This window comes from Dendropsophus ebraccatus, chromosome 11, assembly GCF_027789765.1.
Source record: "Dendropsophus ebraccatus isolate aDenEbr1 chromosome 11, aDenEbr1.pat, whole genome shotgun sequence".
In the NCBI taxonomy this organism is placed as follows: domain Eukaryota; kingdom Metazoa; phylum Chordata; class Amphibia; order Anura; family Hylidae; genus Dendropsophus; species Dendropsophus ebraccatus.
This window is the reverse complement of record NC_091464.1, coordinates 11,422,924-11,446,924: the sequence shown is the minus strand read 5'-3', so window position 1 is coordinate 11,446,924 and position 24,001 is coordinate 11,422,924. Positions and strand designations below refer to the sequence as shown.

The 24,001-nt window shown below is 46.8% G+C and overlaps 2 protein-coding genes across 3 annotated transcripts in view; one reads left to right on the top strand and one right to left on the bottom strand.

Annotated features, from left to right (window-relative positions):
- LOC138767513 (protein FAM72A-like) overlaps positions 1-4,921 on the bottom strand; it is a 32,353-nt gene extending 27,432 nt beyond the window's left edge. Inside the window, exon 1 of one of the 2 annotated variants that reach the window (XM_069945053.1) lies at positions 4,839-4,921. The gene's annotated coding sequence lies outside the window, so the exon portion shown is untranslated. Of the gene's footprint in view, positions 1-4,784; positions 4,803-4,838 lie in introns of those variants that run through there. The other variant, XM_069945054.1, reaches the window with a different exon arrangement.
- Positions 4,922-5,276: 355 nt separating this feature from the next.
- Positions 5,277-24,001, top strand: part of SRGAP2 (SLIT-ROBO Rho GTPase activating protein 2) — a 106,416-nt gene continuing 87,691 nt past the window's right edge. The window contains exons 1-2 of the mRNA XM_069946268.1: positions 5,277-5,395; positions 7,433-7,889. Of these exons, the coding sequence (XP_069802369.1) occupies positions 7,823-7,889 (67 nt within the window). The 5' untranslated portion in view covers positions 5,277-5,395; positions 7,433-7,822. The remainder of the gene's footprint in view (positions 5,396-7,432; positions 7,890-24,001) is intronic.

Sequence of the window (24,001 nt, the reverse complement as noted above, 5' to 3'; positions counted from 1 at the left end):
GTCACACTGTATGATGGGGGATCACACTGTATGATGGGGGTCACACTGTATGATGGGGGTCACACTGTATGACGGGGATCACACTGTATGATGGGGGTCACACTGTATGACGGGGATCACACTGTATGATGGGGGTCACACTGTATGATGGGGTGACACTGTATGATGGGGGTCACACTGTATGATGGTGGGTCACACTGTATGACGGGGATCACACTGTATGATGGGGGTCACACTGTATGATGGGGGTCACACTGTATGATAAGGGGTCACACTGTATGAGGGGTCACACTGTATGATGAGGGGTCACACTGTATGATGGGGGGTCACTATCTATGATGAGGGGGTCACACTGTATGATGGGGGGTCACACTGTATGATGGGGGGGGGGGTCACACTGTATGATGGGGGGGGTCACACTGTATGATGGGGGTCACACTGTATGATGGGGGTCACACTGTATGATGAGGGGTCACTATCTATGATGGGGGGTCACACTGTATGATGGGGGGGGTCACACTGTATGATGGGGGGTTACACTGTATGATGGGGGGTCACACTGTATGATGGGGGGTCACTATCTATGATGAGGGATCACACTATGATGAGGAGTCACTCTGTATGATGAGTGGTCACTATCTATGATGGGGGTCACACTGTATGATGGGGGGTCACTATCTATGATGAGGGGGTCACACTGTATGATGGAAGGTCACACTGTATGATGGGGGGGTGACACTGTATGATGGGGGTCACACTGTATGATGGGGGTCACACTGTATGATGAGGGGTCACTATCTATGATAAGGGGATCACACTGTATGATGAGGGGTCACTATCTATGATAAGGGGATCACACTGTATGATGAGGGGTCACTATCTATGATGAGGGGGTCACACTGTATGATGGGGGATCACACTGTATGATGGGGGATCACACTGTATGATGGGGGTCTCACTGTATGACGGGGATCACACTGTATGATGGGGGTCACTATCTATGATGGGGGGGTCACACTGTATGATGGGGGATCACACTGTATGATGGGGGATCACACTGTATGATGGGGGTCACACTGTATGATGGGGGTCACACTGTATGACGGGGGTCACACTGTATGATGGGGGTCACACTGTATGATAAGGGGTCACACTGTATGAGGGGTCACACTGTATGATGAGGGGTCACACTGTATGATGGGGGGTCACTATCTATGATGAGGGATCACACTATGATGAGGAGTCACTCTGTATGATGGGGGTCACACTGTATGATGAGTGGTCACTATCTATGATGGGGGTCACACTGTATGATGGGGGGTCACTATCTATGATGAGGGGGTCACACTGTATGATGGAGGGGTCACACTGTATGATGGGGGGGGGGTCACACTGTATGATGGGGGGGGGGGTCACACTGTATGATGGGGGTCACACTGTATGATGGGGGTCACACTGTTTGATGAGGGGTCACTATCTATGATGAGGGGGTCACACTGTATGATGGGGGTCACACTGTATGATGGGGGTCACTATCTATGATGAGGGGATCACACTGTATGATGAGGGGTCACTATCTATGATGAGGGGGTCACACTGTATGATGGGGGATCACACTGTATGATGGGGGTCACACTGTATGATGGGGGTCACACTGTATGACGGGGATCACACTGTATGATGGGGGTCACACTGTATGATGGGGTGACACTGTATGATGGGGGTCACACTGTATGATGGTGGGTCACACTGTATGACGGGGATCACACTGTATGATGGGGGTCACACTGTATGATGGGGGTCACACTGTATGATAAGGGGTCACACTGTATGAGGGGTCACACTGTATGATGAGGGGTCACTATCTATGATGAGGGGGTCACACTGTATGATGAGGGGTCACACTGTATGATGGGGGTCACACTGTATGATGAGGGGTCACACTGTATGATGGGGGTCACACTGTATGATGGGGATCACACTGTATGATGGGGGTCACACTGTATGACGGGGGTCACACTGTATGATGGGGTCACACTGTATGACGGGGATCACACTGTATGGTGGGGGGTCACACTGTATGATGGGGGTCACACTGTATGATGGGGATCACACTGTATGATGGGGGGTCACACTGTATGATGGGGGTCACACTGTATGATGGGGTCACACTGTATGACGGGGATCACACTGTATGGTGGGGGGTCACACTGTATGATGGGGATCACACTGTATGATGGGGGGTCAAACTGTATGATGAGGGGGTCACACTGTATGACGGGGGTCACACTGTATGACGGGGATCACACTGTATGGTGGGGGGTCACACTGTATGATGAGGGGTCACACTGTATGATAAGGGGTCACACTGTATGATGGGGGTCACACTGTATGATAAGGGGTCACACTGTATGATGGGGGATCACACTGTATGATGAGGGGTCACACTGTATGATGAGGGGGTCACACTGTATGACGGGGATCACACTGTATGATGAGGGGTCACACTGTATGATGGGGATCACCCTGTATGATGAGGGGTCACACTGTATGATGGGGATCACACTGTATGATGGGGGTCACACTGTATGATGGGGATTACCCTGTATGATGAGGGGTCACACTGTATGATGGGGGGATCACACTGTATGATGGGGGGTCACACTGTATGATGGGGGTCACCCTGTATGATGGGGGTCACCCTGTATGATGGGGATCACTATCTATGATGGGGGGGTCACACTGTATGATGGGGGGTCACACTGTATGATGAGGGGCAGGTACAGGAAGACTAAATGCATCTGCAACCATGGATCCGTTTCATCTGAGGCAGGGATGGGGAACCTCGGCTCTTAAGCTTCGCTTTGGCTGTGCAGGCATGATGGGAATTGTACTTTTGCAACAGCTGAAGGGCCAGTCTCCAGTACTTATCAGCTGCTGCATGTCCTGCAGGAAGTGGTGTATCCTCTTGAGTCTGACACCGTGCTCTCTGCTGCCACCTCTGTCCATGTCAGGAACTGTCCAGAGCAGCAGCAAATCCCCATAGAAAACCTCTCCTGCTCTGGACAGTTCCTGACATGGACAGAGGTGTCATGTCTGCTCATTCCGGCCTTATGTCAACTGGGCGTTCCTACTCAGTGACTGACAGGTATATATGTATGCACATATATATACATATATATATATATATATATATATATATATATATATATATATATATAATGTCGACCAATAAACATGCCTGTCATTTTGACGGTGTGTGAACGTAGCCATATGGTGACTGTGGCCAAATGTTGAAGGGGTCATCTCTGCTAATTTGTCTCCTTCTCCTGATATTCTGCTCATTCCCTCCTATTGATGACAACTCGTTGTCTAGGTTACTGACCCCCACTCTGCTCTAAAAGCATTGGTCTGGCTGGTGTATATTTAGCTATAAAGTTAATATATAAAGACAACGGGGAGATTTATCAAACATGGTGTAAAGTGAGACTGGCTCAGTCGCCCCAGGCAACCAATCAGATTCCACCTTTCATTTTCCAAAGAGTCTGTAAGGAATGAAAGGTGGAATCTGATTGGTTGCTAGGGGCAACTGAGCCAGTCTCACTTTACACCATGTTTGATAAATCTCCCCCAATATCTATATATACACCAGCCAGACCACTGCTTTTAGAGCGGAGTGGTGGTCAGAGCCTATCTGTAAATGGAAACAACTCAAAATGGAGATTTAGGTATAACTGTATACCCAGACGCAACTCAGCTGAAGACCACATACCCGCTGACTACAGGCGATATGCTGCAATATGGTCTGACATACAGTAGCCGCAGTGTAGGTGACGGCTAGTACTGGTGGGAGTGACATACTCTAGATGTAGATGTGTACACAATATGGCGACACTGTGATAACATTACAGGCTGTGGACCTGGTCACTCTGCCAGCCCTATGGGGTCAACCACCCGCCCACACCAGCCTGCATAGTATAGTAACTGTATACCCAGGTTACTGGAGCGCTCTGCACCAGCGCTGTCAGGTAGCAGAGCCTGGATGTAGTGGGAGCTGTCAGTCACTGTATCCACAATGGACCCACAATGGTGGTCTCACTACCAGCCGTGCCATGCCCACTACTGAGGACACTGCACTCTTCTCATCATCTGGAACATTGTTGCGGCTCATGTGGATGGTGGAGGGACCGGGTCCTGCAGTGTTATCACAGTGTCGCCATATAGTGTACACATCTACATCACCACTTCTATCATTACTAGCCAGTCCTATAACACAGAGCGATAACCAGCTCCGAGCTGATAGGTCATCAGCTGATCGTGCCGTTTAATCCCGCCTAAAAATCACCAGCCGCTGGGCGCAGATTGCTATATGTAATAGCCATGCATGACCGATGAATGTATAAAAAAATAATAATAAAGGTTATACTTACCTGTCTGTGCTCCCCGGTGTTCTTCTGCCTTCTGCCCGCTCTCTGCAGCCACTTCTGATTCAGTCTGTGAAGCGACAGGCGGCTCAGCCAATCACCAGCTCAGGAGTCCCAGCAGCAGCTGCAGGCAGAGGCTAGAACACCGGGGAGCCTGGACAGGTAAGTATAACATTTATTTATACACTTAAGGCGAGGGCTGCACTGACATCACTAACACACACACACATACATACATACATATATATATATATATATATATACAGCTCTTGCTCATCCAGACTATCAGGCTGTGTAATACGGCCCTAATATCAGGACGGATGATAATGCTGCAGCTTTCGGGTCGCTCTGTTTGCTCACATGACGTCACTGCTGCCGTCCAGGACGCCCGCGGACAGGAAGGAGTTAATGTACCTGATTGCTGCCCCGGCCGCACTTCCGCCCTCACTCCGGCCTCGCTCGCAGTTTGAATCTCCCGCTCGTGGCCCCGCCCATCTATTGGCCGCCACGCATCACCTTCCAATCAACCACATCGCGGCTTCAAATCTCACCCTCGCCCTGTGATTGGCTGCCACATAAGCCACGCCTTCCATTGTAGGCCATTGGCTTATACACTTGACAATCAAAGCGCGTTGCCCACGCCCCTATCCCTGGAGCGACACACCTTTTTTTCAATGACGCTTCTCCACGCCCATTAGGTCAGAAGCGCCCAGCGATTGGTTGAAGCGCACGCCGCCTGGCCACGCCTCCCAGAAACATTCCATTGGTTTTCCCGACTGTCCGTCCGCACCTCGGCGCGTCGCCATTAGTCCGGAGCCGCAGAGGGGGCGGGGCTTAGGTGTTCCCCTGGGAATTGTAGTTGCAGCAGGAGATCCCTGCCTGCTCTTTTCATGGACGGAGCGGGATGTGAGTGAGGATGAAGAGATTGCAATTGGGATTTAGGAAGAATCCACATTAGCGCCAGTGCAGAGGTAACTGCGGGCCGGCTGCGGCTGTGTGCCGCCTCACCGGAGACAAAGGGGATGCGGGGATTTAGCGGGGTGTGTCGGCTCCTGTGTGCATCATGTGTGGGAATGCGTGCAGGGGTGGGGGGCTCCTACAGATGGCTGCGGCTGCCACACTCATCCTGTTGCTTGTACATTACACTTCCTGGCTGCCCTGCTGCTCACTCAGGGGGAGAACAATAGAGCTCTGGTTGGGGTGGGGGGTCCCCCGGGCCCCTGGGGGTGCTGATCCTGCTGGTGGGGGTCCCTGGGGGTGCTGATCCTGCTGGTGGGGGTCCCTGGGGGTGCTGATCCTGCTGCTGGGGGCCCCTGGGGGTGCTGATCCTGCTGCTGGGGGCCCCTGGGGGTGCTGATCCTGCTGCTGGGGGCCCCTGGGGGTGCTGATCCTGCTGCTGGGGGCCCCTGGGGGTGCTGATCCTGCTGCTGGGGGCCCCTGGGGGTGCTGATCCTGCTGCTGGGGGCCCCTGGGGGTGCTGATCCTGCTGCTGGGGGCCCCTGGGGGTGCTGATCCTGCTGCTGGGGGCCCCTGGGGGTGCTGATCCTGCTGCTGGGGGCCCCTGGGGGTGCTGATCCTGCTGCTGGGGGCCCCTGGGGGTGCTGATCCTGCTGCTGGGGGCCCCTGGGGGTGCTGATCCCGCTGGGGGTGTACAGAGAGGGGACACAGCCCATCCTTGCACCCTGGGAGCAGCACATCCATTAAGAACACTCCTAGATGCTTCCACCTCTCTGCATGGAGTGAGCCCCTTATCCCCTCGGAGACGCCTCTGGATTCTGCTGTCCGTGGACAATGTGTCACACATTGATTGTTCTTTACGACACATTGATCATTGGTCCCGGATCAGCGCCGTCACGTCCACTTTCACCCCTCACACTTGTGCGCCGACGTTTTCTCTGCTTTGTTGTAAATCCTCTGATCCTGTTTCCTGAGCCATTCTCTGCTCCCTGTGATGTGTAGTGATGGAGCTCCTCTCCCTCCTGGCTGATCCTCTCCTCTCCCTCCTGGCTGATCCTCTCCTCTCCCTCCTGGCTGATCCTCTCCTCTCCCTCCTGGCTGATCCTCTCCTCTCCCTCCTGGCTGATCCTCTCCTCTCCCTCCTGGCTGATCCTCTCCTCTCCCTCCTGGCTGATCCTCTCCTCCCCTTTCCTCTTACTTTCTGCCAGTTCTTCTTTCTCTTTTTTTTGTTTTCCTCTCCTGCTGGTTTGGGTGCTCCCCTTGGCTGGTAATGCCGGACCCTCCATAGCCGGGGTCACAGATCTCCCTTCCTGCCACATCAGACTAAAATAGGGTATTTTATGTAATGTATTGTTCTCTGTGAGATGAAGGCGTGCGCCCAGTGTCCTCATTGTGTGCCCCTCTCCTCTGGTGTATAAGGTGCTGCTGTGCGCCCCTATCCTCTGGTGTGTGAGGGGGTGCTGGGCACTCCTCTCCTCTGATGTATGAGGGGGTGTCGGGCGCCCCTCTCCTCTGTATGAGGGGGTGCCGGGCGCCCCTCTCCCCTGGTGCCGGGCGCCCCTCTCCCCTGGTGCCGGGCGCCCCTCTCCCCTGGTGCCGGGCGCCCCTCTCCCCTGGTGCCGGGCGCCCCTCTCCCCTGGTGCCGGGCACCCCTCTCCTCTGGTGTATCAGGGGGTGCTGGGCACTCCTCTCCTCTGATGTATGAGGGGGTGCCGGGCGCCCCTCTCCCCTGGTGCCGGGCGCCCCTCTCCCCCGGTGCCGGGCGCCCTTCTCCAGGCTCTGTGTACATTTATCCATTGATGGGAATGAGCGGAGATTCCATTGAGGACAATGCAGATGACTGGGGGGGGGGGGGTGTACGGCGCTTTGTGTACATTATTTGGTTACATTGTTGCATTGTTTATTTGAGATAATATTTATATATAAGATGACAATGTCACCTGTCAGCGTTTCCTTTATCCGCCAGTGCTGGGGAGTTGTTGCCTTTGTAGCCGTGTTATAACATTCACTTTTACTGCTCTTTTTAATCTATTGCCCTGTTGCATTTCCAGCCCCGAAAAGCCGCCCCCCCCTGCTGACTCCCTGTCTGTGTGAGATCATTGGCGGAGGTGAAGAGAACCATGCAGCTGATTTGGGGAAGGACTTAGCACTCTGTACTGTTAATGTCTGCAATCAGGAGAGGACTGCAGGAGCCAGGGCTGTCACTGCTGCCGCTGCTGTCACTGCTGCCGCTCGGGATCTGGTGCAGGGAATAAGGCCAAGGTTGCTGCATGCTGTCTGAAGCCCCCGGAGCCCCCCATATCCCTCTCACATCCAGTCTCCAGTCCTGTCCCCTCTCCATGGACTGACAGACAAGCGGAGGATTCTAGCACCACCACATTGATCGGAATCTGCACGATCTCTTCTTCAAAGCCCGGGTTGTAGCAGCCGAGCCGGACAACATGACCTCGCCAGCCAAATTCAAAAAGGATAAAGAGATCATTGCGGAGTACGACACCCAAGTCAAAGGTATTGGACTCCATAGACTGTGCCGCTGTATGGGGAGGGGGGCTTGTGTGCTCTGATATAGAGAGCGGTGTAGGATGGGGAGTAGCTGGATGGCTTCGCTGAAGGGCTGGGCGGCCGTGTTAGCTGGGCGGCCGTGTTAGCAGGCCTGGATCTTTCCAGGCAGTAAGTAATGATCAGCCACTATTAACCCCTTTCCTGGTGCAGAGATTTTCCTGATCTGTTTTGCAATCCGTCTTGTGACCGTGCAGGCGGCGTTCTGAATACTCTGCATAATGCGGCGTGTGGAGCCTGGTGTGACGGGGAGTTAACCCCTTCTCAGCTCTCATCCAGGATCACAGTCCTGCTGCTACTTGGGACATTACTATGTTGGTTGTCGGTTTCAGCTTTTACTTCTGTACCATTGTCTTTACTTTATATTCAGGGTTACCTTCTGCGTCGGGGGGAAAAAGTGGTTGGGGTCGTGCTAGGAGGCTTCTTATAGAAATGGCGTCATGAAGAAATATTGGTTATTAGTGCTTTGTATTAAAGGAATAGTTCACCATTTTTTGTTTTTTTTCAATTAAACTGATGCCAGAAAGTTATATAGATTTGTAATTTATTTCTATTGAAAAATCTTCCAGTACTTATCAGCTGCTGTATGTCCTGCAGGAAGTGGTGTATTCTCTTCAGGCTGACACAGTGCTCTCTGCTGCCACCTCTGTCCATGTCAGGAACTGTCCAGAGCAGCAGCAAATCTCCATACACATCCTCTCCTGCTTGGTTCCTGACATGGACAGAGGTGGCAGCAGAGAGCACTGTGTCAGACTGGAGAGAATACAACACATTCTACAGAACATACAGCAGCTAAGTACTGGAAGACTGAAGAATTTTTATTAGAAGTAAATTACTTGATTTAAAGGAGGATTTTTTTTTTTGTGAACTACCCCTTTAAAGGGGTTATCCAGTGCTACAAAAACATGGCCACTTTCCCCCTACTGTTGTCTCCAGATTGGGTGGGGTTTTGAAACTCAGTTCCATTGAAGTAAATGGAGCTTAATTGCAAACTGCACCTGAACTGGAGACAACAGTAGGGGGATAAGTGGCCATGTTTTTGTAGCGCTGGATGACCCCTTAAATTTCAATCGAATAGTAAATGTGTTTGTATGTGTGTTTGTTATGTTGGCGTAGTGGTATAGGGCGTATAGGTTCAGCATGTGTCTTTCTTATGTATTGAGAGATTTGGCCGGTCACCTTATCGCTGGATTTCATCAGATTGCCATAAGCTCAGCCATTAGAATGGGATCAGATGTCGCATCTTATTTACTCGTTGCGCAGTCACATGAGGTACACTGACATCCTGGGGGGTCATTCCGCACAGGATCAGGTGATATTATGGTTTCTCTAGATCAGGGGTCGGGAACCCCGGCTCTCCAGCTTTAGCTTTGGCTGTCCAGGCATGATGGGAGTTGTAGTTTTGCAACAGCTGGAGACAAAGATTCCCAACCCCTGGGCTGGATAAGTTTTATTTATTATCCAGTATACTTTCTGTATCAGTTCCTCGTGGGTTTAAACATCACTGCATGCTGTCATCTAGTAGAAACCTTAAAGGGTACCTGTCGTAAAGCTCCTCTTCCTAGATCGGCTGCGAGGTGAGGCCAGGTCGGGTTGCTTTGGATATGTCCCACACTTTCTGCACTATGCCTGTTCTGAGTAAGGGTGCTTTCACACACACCGGATCCTCAGCAGATTTCACGCTGCGGAATCCACTGTGGATCCAGTGCCTGTTCATCCCAATGAGAATACTGCTGCGTGTATGTAAATTAACCCCCCGGTGGCTGGAGCATACATCGCCTGTTCCACACTCCGGCTTGCTTCGGGGGTTCTCGGCTGGACGTCATGCTCTTCTAATCAGTGGGCATCGAGGCAGCGCACTGATTGGCTGGGCGGGACAAGCAGACACTGGGAACCCCCCGGAGCCGGAGGAGGTGATGTATGCTCCGGCTGCCGGGGGGGGGGGGGGTAATTTACATAAATGCAGAGGGATGTCAATTCTCATTGGGATGAAAGGACACTGGATCCACATCGGATTTTGCAGCGTGGAATCTACTGTGGATCCGGTGTGTGTGAAGGCACCCTGAGGCTGTGTTCACGCAACTTTTTTTGAGGTGAAAATACGGCTTTATTTTGGTATTTGCGACTGTAAATTATGACCATGCTCTTTAGTTACTGTAATTATCTGTAATTATCAAAATATTTTCACCTTCAAAAAAACATTATGTGAACATAGCTTAATAGGCCTTACACACGGAACTTGCTGGCTATGGCCAAGTGTTCCTGTGTTCTCTTTTGGGAGGGGTAGTACATTGGAAAAGAGCTCTGGCTGCAGCTTATTTCTATCTGAACAAAGGGATCGGACAGTGATTTTCCATCATATCTGACCCCTATCTCAACCATCTGAGAGAGCTCCATACACTTTAGATTGATGGTTGAACCCACTGTTTGCAGCGAGAACAGCCGACTATAGTCCTAGGGCCCTTTTAGTTTCCCTCTGGGGACTGGCATGGTTTGGGCGGCATAAAAGTGATGACAGGGTTTTTAACGCTTTAACCTATAATAGCAACCTATAGAACGTAAGCTGTGTAATATACAATGTAGCTTTGTGTGACTTGTAAATCCTAGTCACAACTTCCAGATACCCCAGGCTATGTGCCCAAGGGTAGTATTTTGCCCCTTCTTGTAAATCCTGGCTGGACTCCTAGCAGAGAGAGAGTGAGAGTCCTGATAACCCCGCCCACACCTAGTGATTGGCAGTTTACTTTGCCTGTATGCACACACAGTGATAGTGGGGGAAGCTGTCAATCACTAGATGTGGGCGGGGTTGTCAGGACTCTCACTCTCTCTCTCCTAGGAGTCCACACAGGATTTACTCAGCTTTTAAATCCAGTTTACATAATGTCGCCGAGCTCGGCTTCTCTCGGATACGGCAGAATAACTTGCCGGACAGGTTCACATTAATCTGAAATAAAGCCATTACACAATACATGGCGTGTAGTGCAATACTATAGAGAGGAATGATAAAACGGTAGTATCGCATGCACATATGGTTGTCATGGCCGCTAAGGTGGAGGCGCCATCCATGTCCTGAGAGCGTAGGCGCTGTCCTGTGGTCGCTGCAGTCCCTGACACACACAGTGCTGATGGGGACCGCCGCTATACATCGCCTGTATACTCTGCTGGAGACATGGAGACTTCATCTACTTCTCTCCAAGGTCTAAGGGGCCTAATAGGCAAAGCGATTTCACCTCTTCCTGGCAAATGACGGAACAATGTGGAATTACACTGACCGATTAGTGACTGAATATGGAATTACACTGACCGATTAGTGACTGAATATGGAATTACACTGACCCATTAGTGACTGAATATGGAATTACACTGACCCATTAGTGAATAATTATGGAATTACACTGACCGATTAGTGACTGAATATGGAATTACACTGACCGATTAGTGAATGAATATGGAATTACACTGACCCATTAGTGAATTATATGGAATTACACTGACCCATTAGTGAATGAATATGGAATTACACTTACCGATTAGTGAATGAATATGGAATTACACTGACCGATTAGTGAATGAATATGGAATTACACTGACCCATTAGTGAATGAATATGGAATTACACTGACCCATTAGTGAATGAATATGGAATTACACTGACCCATTAGTGAATGAATATGGAATTACACTGACCCATTAGTGAATGAATATGGAATTACACTGACCCATTAGTGAATGAATATGGAATTACAGGCAACGACTAACAATGATTTTGGTGTCGGCACTAAATCAAAAGCCATGAGCGATTTGTTGTTTGATCCTTCGAAAATTTGAACGATATAATTTTCGCACAATAATCGTCCTGTGTAACACTGGAGAGACTGGATCCCACCTGCACGTGCGGCCCCTGTCCTGCTCCGTTTTCTCTATAATTGTCCCTTTAATACGATCCCCCTCTCTCCATGGGAAACAAACTTCAAAGAGCCTCTCTTTTACAGAATCTGAGTAGCTTCTTTGTATGGCCGAGCTGCGTCTGTTCCGGATCCTCCACAATATATGTAAGGGCATCAGGCAGTTACACGGTGTATATACTATATACTGGTATATAGGACTTCATTTCCCTGCAATGTCGCTGGTTCCTCAAAAAAAAACAATACACCTGCACCTTTGCGTCCTATTACACAGAAAGATTATCCTGCAAAAAATTCTTATTGCTCAGATTTAAACGATAATCTCTCTGTGTGTCTGCAGCAACGATCAAACGACTGGCCAACGACTTCTTTGTATCTCATTGATCACATCTTTTGGGCCGACCATAAATTTGTTGGTGTATGTTCACATTGTTCATTGGTCTTTACGATTGTAACTAATGGCTATGGTTCAATGTATTATGGTGTGTGATTTTTAGGCTGCTCTTTAGGGTGTGTTCACACTGAGGAATCGAAGAGGAAAGTTTTCTGTTTGAAATTTCTTTTTCTTCAGCTCTTGGGGAAATTCAAAGCAAAATCCGCCCAAAGAATTGACATGTCAGTTCTTTAGGAGGAAAGCGGATCCATGGCGGAGCATTCCACCGTGTGAACAACAGAGCCGGAATCCCATTGAACACTACGGGACATTGCTCTGTACTGAATGGTGTGTTTACACAGATTTATCTGACAGATTATTGAAGCCAAAGCCAGGAACAGACTATAAACAGAGAACAGGTTATAAAGGAAAGACTGAGATTTCTCCTCTTTTCAAATCCAATCCTGGCTTTGGCTTCAAAAATCTGTCATATAAATCTGTCTGTGTAATAGCGGCTTTTAGAAAGAAGTTGGCTAAAGCCGCTAATTCCAGCAGGTCCTTTTACAGAAGAGAAAAATCACTACGAAAAAGTCGTTTATGCGATGGTAATATCTGCTGACCCCTGCAAACGACTGAACACGAGTGTTTACACTGAAAGACTTGCACACGATTAACAATTATTTTGAGGTCAGCTCAGCAATTACGACATACGAAATTTTCGTTTATCGTTTGATTATTGCCGCGTTCACACCTGAAGATTATCGCTTAAATTTAAGTAATTTAACAATGTATTGCACGACAATCGGCCTGTGTAAAAGGACATTAAGGCTTATGGGTGCCTCTGAATTGTCTTCGGACAGATGATTCTGGGGAAAGAACCGTTGGGCGTGTCACCTGCCTGATCCTTTTGTTCTCTGAGGGGTAAGCTGCAACCAGAGGAGTCTGCCAGCAGCTTAGTTCTTTTTTTTTTTTTCTCCATCTAAACATGTCATCACTTCACCTAAAGAGAAGGTTTTTCAGGCGGCACGTCTGTGTCAGAGCGGGTGCTCGTAGTAGGAAAAAAATTCCCATAGTATTATGAAAGTCCATTCTCGGCACTCACCATTTTCACGCATTAAAAAAAATACTTTATGCTTCAAAAATACAATGGCAACAGGACATTTCGGCGTCAAGCCTTCAGTTGAGAAAGGCTTGACGCCGAAATGTCCTGTTGCTGTTGTATTTTCTGATGAATTTTCTACAACAAAAAAAACATTTTTTTGAAGCATGAAAATGGTGAGTGCTGAGAATGGACTTTTATATCACTTCTCTTAAGGTCCTATTAAGACAATCTCAGACGAGATCATTAACGTATTACACCGAACGATAGTCGTTACTACCATCGCTTATGCTGCGTTTACACGGAACAATTATCGTTCAAATTTTCGTGATAACAATCGCATCTTCCGTGTAAACCCAGCGAACTTTCAAGCGACGAGCGAGAAATCGGTCATTTTGGTCTTTCAGCATGTTCTCAAATTGTCGTTGGTCGTTTGCTAAAAATTAGCAGATCTTTGTGTAAACAGTCTTTCACCGATTCACCCTATGTGAAAGATGGGCTTAAGCGATCTTAAAAACGATCGCAATATCGATTTTTTTCTAACGATTTTTCTCCACCTAAACGCTGATCTTTATAAAAACCAAATGGTTGCTTCAAAATCGTTAAACGATCGATTTGAGCGAATTATCGCTCCGTGTAAACGCAGCATTACTCCATCTGATCCCAGCAAATGAAGGATCAAATGTGGAATTACAGAGAATGAATAACGATGATTTTGGTGTCTGCACCGAACGATGAACGATTTCTCGTTGGTCATTTGATCTTTGCTGCCTTCACACAAACGGATTATCATGTAAATTCTAACAATATAAGGATAATCCGCACAATAATCGTTCCGTGTAATAGGGGCCCTTAGCATTTACGTGTATTGGGGGGGTGAGAGATGGCTGTCATTTGTATGTGGGTACTTTGGGGGGAATCCTGTGTTTTCCACATGTCCAGCCTTTAGTAAAGGATTTGGCTAATGTATTTATGGACCTGATACTGCTCATAGACATCTACACGAGCTCTGAGGAAGTGTGGGATGGTTGCTGAGGTAAATCTTCTAGGCCCCAGACACGTTTTTTCATTGGCAGGGGTAGCATGAACCGTGTAGCGCTAATAACCATTGCACGATAATTAATACCAATAAATTCAATAAATTTGGATAAAACTGTGTCTAGCTCTCTGTTTAACTTGCTTATATATCTATATTTTGTATGGTTTTATTAGGTAGCGACGGGCTGCCTAGGATTCATGTACTCTTTGATATCAGATGTGTATATGTTATATGTATGTAGTTGGATACTAGTTCCATTAGTCAGCACTTCTTAGGGCCCTATTACACTGGACAGTTATCGTGAGAAAAATCGTTATATTGTTCGAATTTAAACGATAATCGTTCTGTGTGATTGCAGGCAACAATCGAAAAATCGTTTGTGTGTCGTTGATCATTAATTTTAGGTCCAGATCTAAATCATCGTTAATCGTTCGCTGTAATTCCACATTCGTTCGCTCAAGTTCCGTATTTGTTCACTAATCGTTCAGTGTTAATTGCACATTGTTCATTATTCCTTCTGACCCCAGCAAAACAAACGATCATAGTAACGATCGCAGTAACGACCGTAGTAACAATCGTAACGAACAACCATCATTCTGTGTAACATGGTGAACGATTTCAGGTTAACGATAAACAATGTCGTTTGCGATCGTTAGTTGTTAATTGTTAAAAATCGCTCCATGTAATAGGACCCTTAGGGTCCGTTCACACTACGGATTGGACACCGAGTCTGCGGGCAGGCACCTATTCTGCAGTGTGAACAAGCCCTTATTGTTTTTGTTTCCTTTTGTATAAATTTTCTTTTTTTTTCTCTAAATATATAGCTTTTAGTAATTTAGTACGCTTTACTATTCAATGACATGCGTTGCCAAAATAACCTATAGAAACTGGGTGAGTCCCTTCTGGCAGCGAACGTGTTGAATAATAATAATAATAATACACCCAGGTTTGGATGGGTCCAGCCGCACCCACAGCCTGAACACTGCGCCCCATTCAGAATGTCTGCAGGGCGAGGTGCGTGCCGGGGTGTGATGATAAGGAGAGTCCTCGCTGTGTACTCTCTATGTCTGTCCTGATTGATGGACCATCAGACTTGCACAATCTTCCTTAGCAGAAGACTTTTTGTGTTGTTTTTCCTTTTTCCGGCCTATTTCGTGTCTTTTCGATATTCAGAGCTTTTCTCCTCTCTCCGAGCTCTTCTCTGGTCTCCTCCAGTCCGAGCAGCAGAACGTCCCGCAGCTGCATAGCTCTGACCAGAGGAAGCCGTAGAATTAGGCTGTGATTTATTTCTCTTGGCAGCCGGCCTAAATGACTGCATCCATTCATTGCCGGCCCCTTCTCTCCCCCCCCCCCCCCCCCCCCCCCCCCCTCTGCTCCATCTTCAAGCAGTGGTTCCTTTGGGATCATTTATAACACATTCACTTGTACAGATATAGTCTTGCTATCTCCATGGGAGTCCGACTGGATCAGTTTTATGTATAGTCTCTTTTACTACTGTGTAAGGTGCACATACTTACTACATAGGGGGCGGCCATATATAATAATGGACTGGAAAGGGGGTAATCTGCTAGTCTAAGCAGGAAATGAATGGGGGGGTGCTACACAGTCACCCTTCACAAATACACTTTTGGGGTACATTACCAGCAAAAATGTATTCCAACACATACCATGGTGGGCCCATTGAGAATGCGGTTGGGCAGATGTGGAATTGGAAATTTGGGACCCCTTTACTCTGCTTGTTCCTTATAGGACCGGGGACTCTGATTATTAATCCATGGTTCTTTTTCTGATAAAGTGCGGTACTCCAGCAAAAAATTATTTATTTATTTTTTATAAAGTCGACTGGTGTCAGAAAGTTAAATGAAGTCGTAATTTACTTCTATTTAAAGATCTCAAGTCTTCCAGTACTTATAAGCTGCTATATGTCCTGCAGGAAGTGGTGTATTCTTTCCATTTAGAAGAGAGAGGGGTGCACAACAGGAATACTCGGTGCTAATTACGGACGGATTTTTCATCCAAATATAATCCACAAAAGAATCCGAAGCACTCGTTTTTTCATATGCATAAGTGTTTATAAGTTTATTTACAGCGTGCAAAAAGGTAAGGCCAGGAAAATAACAATACTTTCTTTAGAAAGACCATTTTAATGGCTTTATAGCGACTGTGGACGTTTCGATCCTATCCATGATCTTTCTCAACGTGGCTGGGGTATGGTCTGCAGTGGGGCGCTCCTGGCGCTATAATAATAATTCTATTAATAAATAAAATATCCTATGGCGTGTCAAGCGCTGTGACACATATAGGCCATTTGGTGCATTGGGGGCTGTAATACATAATCTACATAATAGATGTAGATTAGTAATTGGTGTGCCCTGCCCTACAGGAACATAATGTAATTTTTAAGAATTTTTGGTGATTTTTCTGTTTTATTAATTTTTTTAATTAAAAATTAGATTCATTTTATTAAATTTCCCCCCTAATCCTGAAATATTGCAGTTTTTAACTAAGCTGTTAAAAAGTAAGTAAGTAAGTAAGCTGTCACTTCCTGATCTGTAAAGATGGCTTTTCTGCAGTCTTTTCATTATCAGGACTGCACTGAAGGGTAACCCCTGCATATATAGATAGCAGAGGGAGAGACCTCTCACTATGGGTCTGTAGGTGAAGCCTACTATCTGGTGATTGGTAACACATCAGCAAACGCTAATCTGAGAAGTCTTGAGAAAAGAGAGGTTTTCTATGGGGATTTGCTGTGGCTCTGGACAGTTCCTGACATGGACAGAGGTGGCAGCAGAGAGCACTGTGTCAGACTGGAGAGAATACACCACTTCCTGCAGGACATACAGCAGCTGATAAGTAACGGAAGACTGGAGTAAATTACAAATCTATATAACTTTCTGACATCGGTTTATTTTTTTTTTTATTTTTTTTTGCCTTTAAATAAGGTGCCCTATAGCAGTAATGAAACATTTTGTTCTTATTTTCTAGAATTTTTTTTCTCCCTGCCCTGTTTAGTTTCGGTAAGCTTGTAAAGTGACTCTTCAGGGAAGGCGAGTTACACTCTCAGTAGGGGAGCTCAGATGGTCATTAACCTCTAAGGTAATCACGTTTCCCAGATTCCAGGCAGGATATTCCCCCCACCTCCTCTAACAATGCCGCAGTGTGACTCCAGCAGCCGCTCCGCTCCGCCGCCACCACTCTCCGCTTACAAATGATTTTTAGATACAAAGTTTTCAGTATCACTGAGCTTTTCTGCTTGACCTAATTATGTAAATTCCACCACAGATAATTCTGGAATTCCACTTACTGCGCGGTCGTAAACGTCCTCCATGGCGGCTGGAATGCAGGACGGCCGCGCTCATTAATGCTGCACGAGACCCATCGTACTCTCAGGGGAGCAGAGTTTTTCCTATAGACTCCATAATGGACTCTCAACTTTTATGTAGCTTACAAAACAGGTCAGATACATTGCGCTGCTTCCTGCTGTGGGATTAAATTGGATTTCAGGCCTGGTTCACACATGTGCGCTGCACGAGAACGGAGAACAGAACCTTGTCAGGAATAGCGGCCAGTAAAGAAGAAACAAATACGAGACTGGCCGCAATTTCTGATGGATTCTCTGATCGCAGAGATTAATGGGCGAGATTCTGGAAGATCCGTGAACAGGCCAGGATCCGTGTTACAAAGAAATAGGACATGTTGTAGCGCGGATCCGCAATTGTGGCACGGGCCACTCTCTTTAGAATGTAGTGGTCTGTGAATTGTGGACCAGTACAGAGGCACAAAGTGATGTCCACCATTGGGTCTGCAATCGCAATGTGTGAATGTAGCCTTATCCAGCATCAGTAATTGTAAGAAATCAGAAGTGGAACATACTGGGGGAGATTTATCAAACATGGTGTAAAGTGAAACTGGCTCAGTTGCCCCTAGCAACCAATCAGATTCCACCTTTCATTTTCCAAAGAGTGTGTGAGGAATGAAAGGTGTAATCTGATTGGTTGCTAGGGGCGACTGAGCCAGTTTCACTTTACACCATGTTTGATAAATCTCCCCCATATGAGTTTTGGCTTAGGCCCCATTCACACGTCCGTAGTTCCATTAGGACTATTAGATTATAATGGCCCCGTTCACATGTCCGTACTTGTATGGGGCCGTGATCGTCCCGCTAAACAAAAGGACCTACCTGCGTTTGTATTATGGATCACTGTCTTCTATGTAGTGGATTGTGAATTGCAGAGCCGCACTACAGACGTGTGAATGGGGCCTTACTGATACAAAATCCTGGCTTTACTGTGTGCCGCTAGTTTCCTGATAATTGAGGGTTTTACCTAATGGAAGTCTCAGCTATCGGTCATTTATGGTGGATCCTGTGGATTATGTCATAAATGCTTAAAGTGTCACTGTCGCTTCATTAAAGTTTTTTGACATGTCGTAGAGTCATGTCAAAAGTTTTGATTGGTCCGGGTGTAAGCGCGGTTCTCTCCCGACTCTGTGTCAAGTGATCAGTCGGGCAAAAATTTTGTATCCGTAATCCTTATATTTTTTGTGCACCAGCAACAAAGGGGAAGGTGATTGTTAAATAAAAGGCGGATGGTTTAAAATAGTCACTCGTCTGTATTTTCAACAGATGATACTAATGTTTCTTTTAAAAAAATTTATGGATCCTCAAAAATTACGGACTGTCCCATAGGCTTGGAACAAGCTGTGCTGCATTTATGGTCCATACTAGAGCCTGTCAGTATTATGGATCCATAAATGTATGGACAGTGTGAACAGCCCGATTGAAATCAATGGGCCCTAAATTCCCCAGTAATTGTGGATCCGCAGTTATAAACAAAACTATGGAATATGTGAATGTGGCCTAATACTTTAAGATGGAATTATTACCCTTTTAATAATAGTCCTCTCTGGATAATATTGGTGGACCTTCCCCATCGACTTCCTTAGGCACTGTGCACATGGAGCAAAAGTGGCGAAATTCTGCGGCAGAGATGCCGCCAGCCTCCCTGTCATAATGAGTCTATAGGAGGCTCCCCTCTACGCACTGAAGAATAACCTATGGGAGCCTCCCATAGACTGTCATTATGACAGGGAGGCGGGTGAATTTCGGCTACTTTTTCTCCGTGTGCACAGAGCCTTATACCTTATCAGGGCAGACAGTTTGTCCCCATGAGAAAAACCTCTTTTTTTTAAACTTTTGTTACATGTAGAAGCTTAGTAGCGTTCACCTGTAAGTAATGTAACATTGTCCTAGTTACACATGGGGGATACATGAGGGCATTGGGTCACAGTGTTGCTCCGCAGAATTATCTGATAGTTAATGTAGTTGTGCAGAAATGGTTGGTATTGTGGCAGGTGTGGGTGGCGACCATTATCAGTTGCCGCAGTGTTGCCGCATAGACCGAACGCCCTAACCTGAGGGCGTCATTTACATAGTCATTATTATTCATATGTATATGTAAATGTAGCCGTGATTGATAGAAATGAGACTTGTTCAGTCAGTTCCATCACACAATTGTTCAGTTACCGAAAGCTCCAGTAACTATCCACAGCTTCTGCTTTATGGACTGTGATGTTCATAGCTATGGATGCCACAGACAACATCACATATATACAGGAGCAGATTTATCATGGGGGTTACAGCAGGATTCCCCATCACTATGCAGGTCCTACACCATATTGACCACATCTATTACCATGCACTTTGCCCCAAATTTTTGAGTCTGATCGTTTGTTTACCGGTGGCTGAAGAAGTTGGATCCTAGAGAGTCCTGGAAAACATTGCTGTATGTGGCCTATGGCTGTATGCATTTTTTCCAGGACTCCCAAAGGCTGCATCCAACTTCTTTAGCCACCAGTAATCAAATGCTGAATGAACGGAATCCGCCACACAGGGAAGTCTATTACAGCTCTTAGCTGTCGGGCCACCATGGCCACAAACCCCTTTATGCCGAACTTTTTCAGAAGTGGTGAGTACAATGTATATCCGCCAATTGTTTGCCCATGTGAGCATTGGTGGAAAGCGTTGATACATTCCACTATTCTGTATATTCTTCAGTACTGTATGAGACCGGTGTGATGCGAATGGTGGCCCAACAGGACATTGTGTGGATGTGCGTTTGTGTCGTGGTATGGTCTCGTGGTGTAGCTGGCGCGTTGGTGTCGTGGTATAGCTGACACGTTGGTGTCGTGGTATAGCTGGCGCGTTACTGTCATGGTATATAGCTCTCATCATCATTGCTTCTTGTACAAGAGTCACAATTCTTCCCTAATTTTATAGACCCTAATATCCATAATGCTTCATATCTATCTATCTCTGTTATTGGTGTGGTGTAGTTGATGGAGCTCGGCCTCAGTAATCTCATTATAGCGTCGGCGTTATGAGGGAGAGATGAACTGTACGGGGTTATTTGTCTTGATTTATGACAGCCGTGGTTTTCGATGTAGATGGCGTCTGGTATTTCACGTTCTTCCATCTGATTATGCTTTTTCATTACTCTTTAATGGGTATCATTTATAACAACTGGTGTGGACAGAATACAGAGCGGTTTCCCATAGCAACCCATCACTTCTCATGTCTCATCTACAGACCTGCTCGGTGGCTACAGGACACTTATATATTAGTACGCTATGTTATATTATTGCATAGACTTAGTATACAGGGTCCTGCTCTCTATGGCTGTACACGTAACACTAAGCACATAATATTATTATATGGAGCTTGTTTATAGGGTCCTGCTCTCTATGAGCTGTATATGTAACACTATGCACATAATATTATTATATGGAGTTAGTAGATGGGGTCTTCTATGGCTGTATGTGTAACACTATGCAGGTGATATTCTTATATGGAGCGGTGTTCTGTATGAGCTGTATATGTAACACTATGCAGGTGATATTATTATATGGAGTTGGTATATAGGGTCTCTATGAGCTGTATATGTAACACTATGCAGGTGATATTATTATATGGAGTTAGTATTTAGGGTCCTGCTCTCTATGAGCTGTATATGTAACACTATGCAGGTGATATTATTATATGGAGTTAGTATATAAGGTCTCTATGGCTTTACACATAACACTATGCAGGTAATATTATATGGAGTGGTGTTCAGTATGAGCTGTATATGTAACACTATGCAGGTGATATTATTATATGGAGTTTGTTTATAGGGTCCTGCTCTCTATGAGCTGTATATGTAACACTATGCAGGTGATATTATTATATGGAGTTGGTATATAGGGTCTCTATGAGCTGTATACATAACACTATGCAGGTGATATTATATGGAGTTGGTATATAGGGTCTCTATGTGCTGTATACATAACACTATGCAGGTGATATTATTATATGGAGCGGTGTTCAGTATGAGCTGTATATGTAACACTATGCAGGTGATGTTATATGGAGCGGTGTTCAGTATGAGCTGTGTACAGCACTATATATACTCCTTCCCCGGCCTCGCTGCCATTACCATAGTGCTGACTTGCTGTTCTGCAGAGCGCAGCAGGTTTATGCTGAATAGTCGTCTGTGATGGGCCGCTTGGATGTTGTTTTGTATCTTGGCAGCGCTCTAACAAACCAGTAGAGAGTGCCATGTGGGAAGAGTGGGGTGTGTGGTAACCATGGCGACAGCCCCTGGGGGTCTCTGGCCTTTGTCCCTGTGACAGCTGCTGACCTTCTGCGGAATTAAAGTCAGGAGGTCAGTGACTGCTGTGGTGCTGGAGGAGGTCAGCTCGGTGCGGAGGGACGGACGTTGCGTCCGGTGCACAGCAGCACAGTTCTCTGGGCTTGTGTGGCTCTGCAGTGCGGCACATAGTAGAGAAGGAGTTAAGGAAATCTTGGGCCCTTTGCCCAGCTGTCTGATGAATTAAAGGCTGTGATTAAACAGAAGGCCGCGTGCCCGGGATCCGCCTGGAATGTGCCTTGTGCTCGCAGGATACCCGCACACTGTCACCGGGCTCTCCGTCTGGACCCTATAGCTTTAACCCCTCGTGTGCCCATCTAACAAACCACGCTTGACCCTTGCAGGTGACTTTATAGCTACCCTTTAGATGACACTGCGTATTTGTGAACGGTATTGGCTTACACCATTGAAGGATATGGCACGGGTGGGGGCGTCATGAATATTTCAGCACCCTGCAGTCACTTTGGGTCTCCGATTTCCTGAATAATCAGGGGGAAGAGATTTGGACTGAACGAGAATTGGGTAAAAGGAACCAACATTGTGTATGTCCTCCGTCCTTCTGTATCAATGCTGTGAGGGGGACATTTAGGTCATCAAGAGGATGGTGCCATGCTCCAGGTTATATACAGAGGTGGGCGCTGAAGTGCAGGGGTCACAGACGTACGACCAGGGCACACCCATTGTTGGTGACAATAAACCAACACTTCTTTGCTTCTCATTGCCAAAGTGTGAAGATCCAAACAAATAGACATTTTATAATGCGTACGGTATAGAGATGAGTGAACCTCAAGCACGCTAGGTTTCATCGGAACAAGAATGTATGGCCTAAGGCTGCCTGGAAATCATGGATACAGCCATAGGCCCAATCCATGTTTTCCATCTTCTTCAGCCACTGCTAATGAAATGCTGCACGTTCTGGTTCGGATGAGCTCTAGCGTTGCTCAGGGTTTTACTCCTCTCTATTATAGTACAATATTTTGGTCGGAGAAGACCTTTGGTTGGTAGTGTCTGCTGGCATGTCACACAAAGTCGGGAAGGTCTATCCAGCATTTTTGGGGTCTGGTGTACAACGCATCCATCGGAGTCCTTTTTGTTTTGCCTATTCAGTAAAAAAAGACTCTGCAACAGAAAAGAGGTTGGTGTGAACACGCCCTTACTGTTTAGAGTTGTTCCCAGATAATGGTACACATACACGTTGAATGTATCTGATCCTTATATTGTTAGAAATCATTCACTGCATGAAGAATCCCTAGGGCCACAAGCGCCTTCTGATCACCTTGTTCGCGTTCTTTGGATGACACACACCAGTTTTATAGACTATTGATTCTGGATCCACAATGCATTACATTGTTTAGCTAAGGATCATTAGTGTGCCCTAAAATCGCTCTTCCTTTGCATCTGCGGGTTAGACCGTCCTATCTAATAATATGCTCCTCTTTCCCGGCATGTGTTCGGTGTCTCTCTAGGAAGAGCGATTCTCCGGTCCCTGCTCTCTGGTCTGTGCTCGTCACACATTTTATTACTGCAGCAGAAAGTGATAAAGGATGAAAGGAGACGCTTCTTCATCTTCTTCTAGTAAAACTTTTCATCCCTCAGAAGAGGGTGCAGGAATCCCAGGCCAGATGACACAGGAGAGCTCTGCAACAAATCCTGGGGCTTTCCATTGACTCATTACGCCTGTGGTTTCTTTCATCTCTCCATTCGCTCTCGTTTTCTTGCATATACACTTACACGTTTTTCCTCGTCCTTCTAAACAAGCTTTTCCCTGCTAGAACCGTCACATCCACTTCCTTAGAAGACGACATTAGGCGTCTCCTATCTAGTCTATATTGTGCGTCTTACTAACATATTGCGTTCTGGCATGTTTGACTTGGCAGGATGCTCCCCTGGAGCTCGGCCTAGGAAACCCTTCTGCCTACACCTCTCCAGGATTCCTTTAGCCACCCAAACTTGTCTAGGA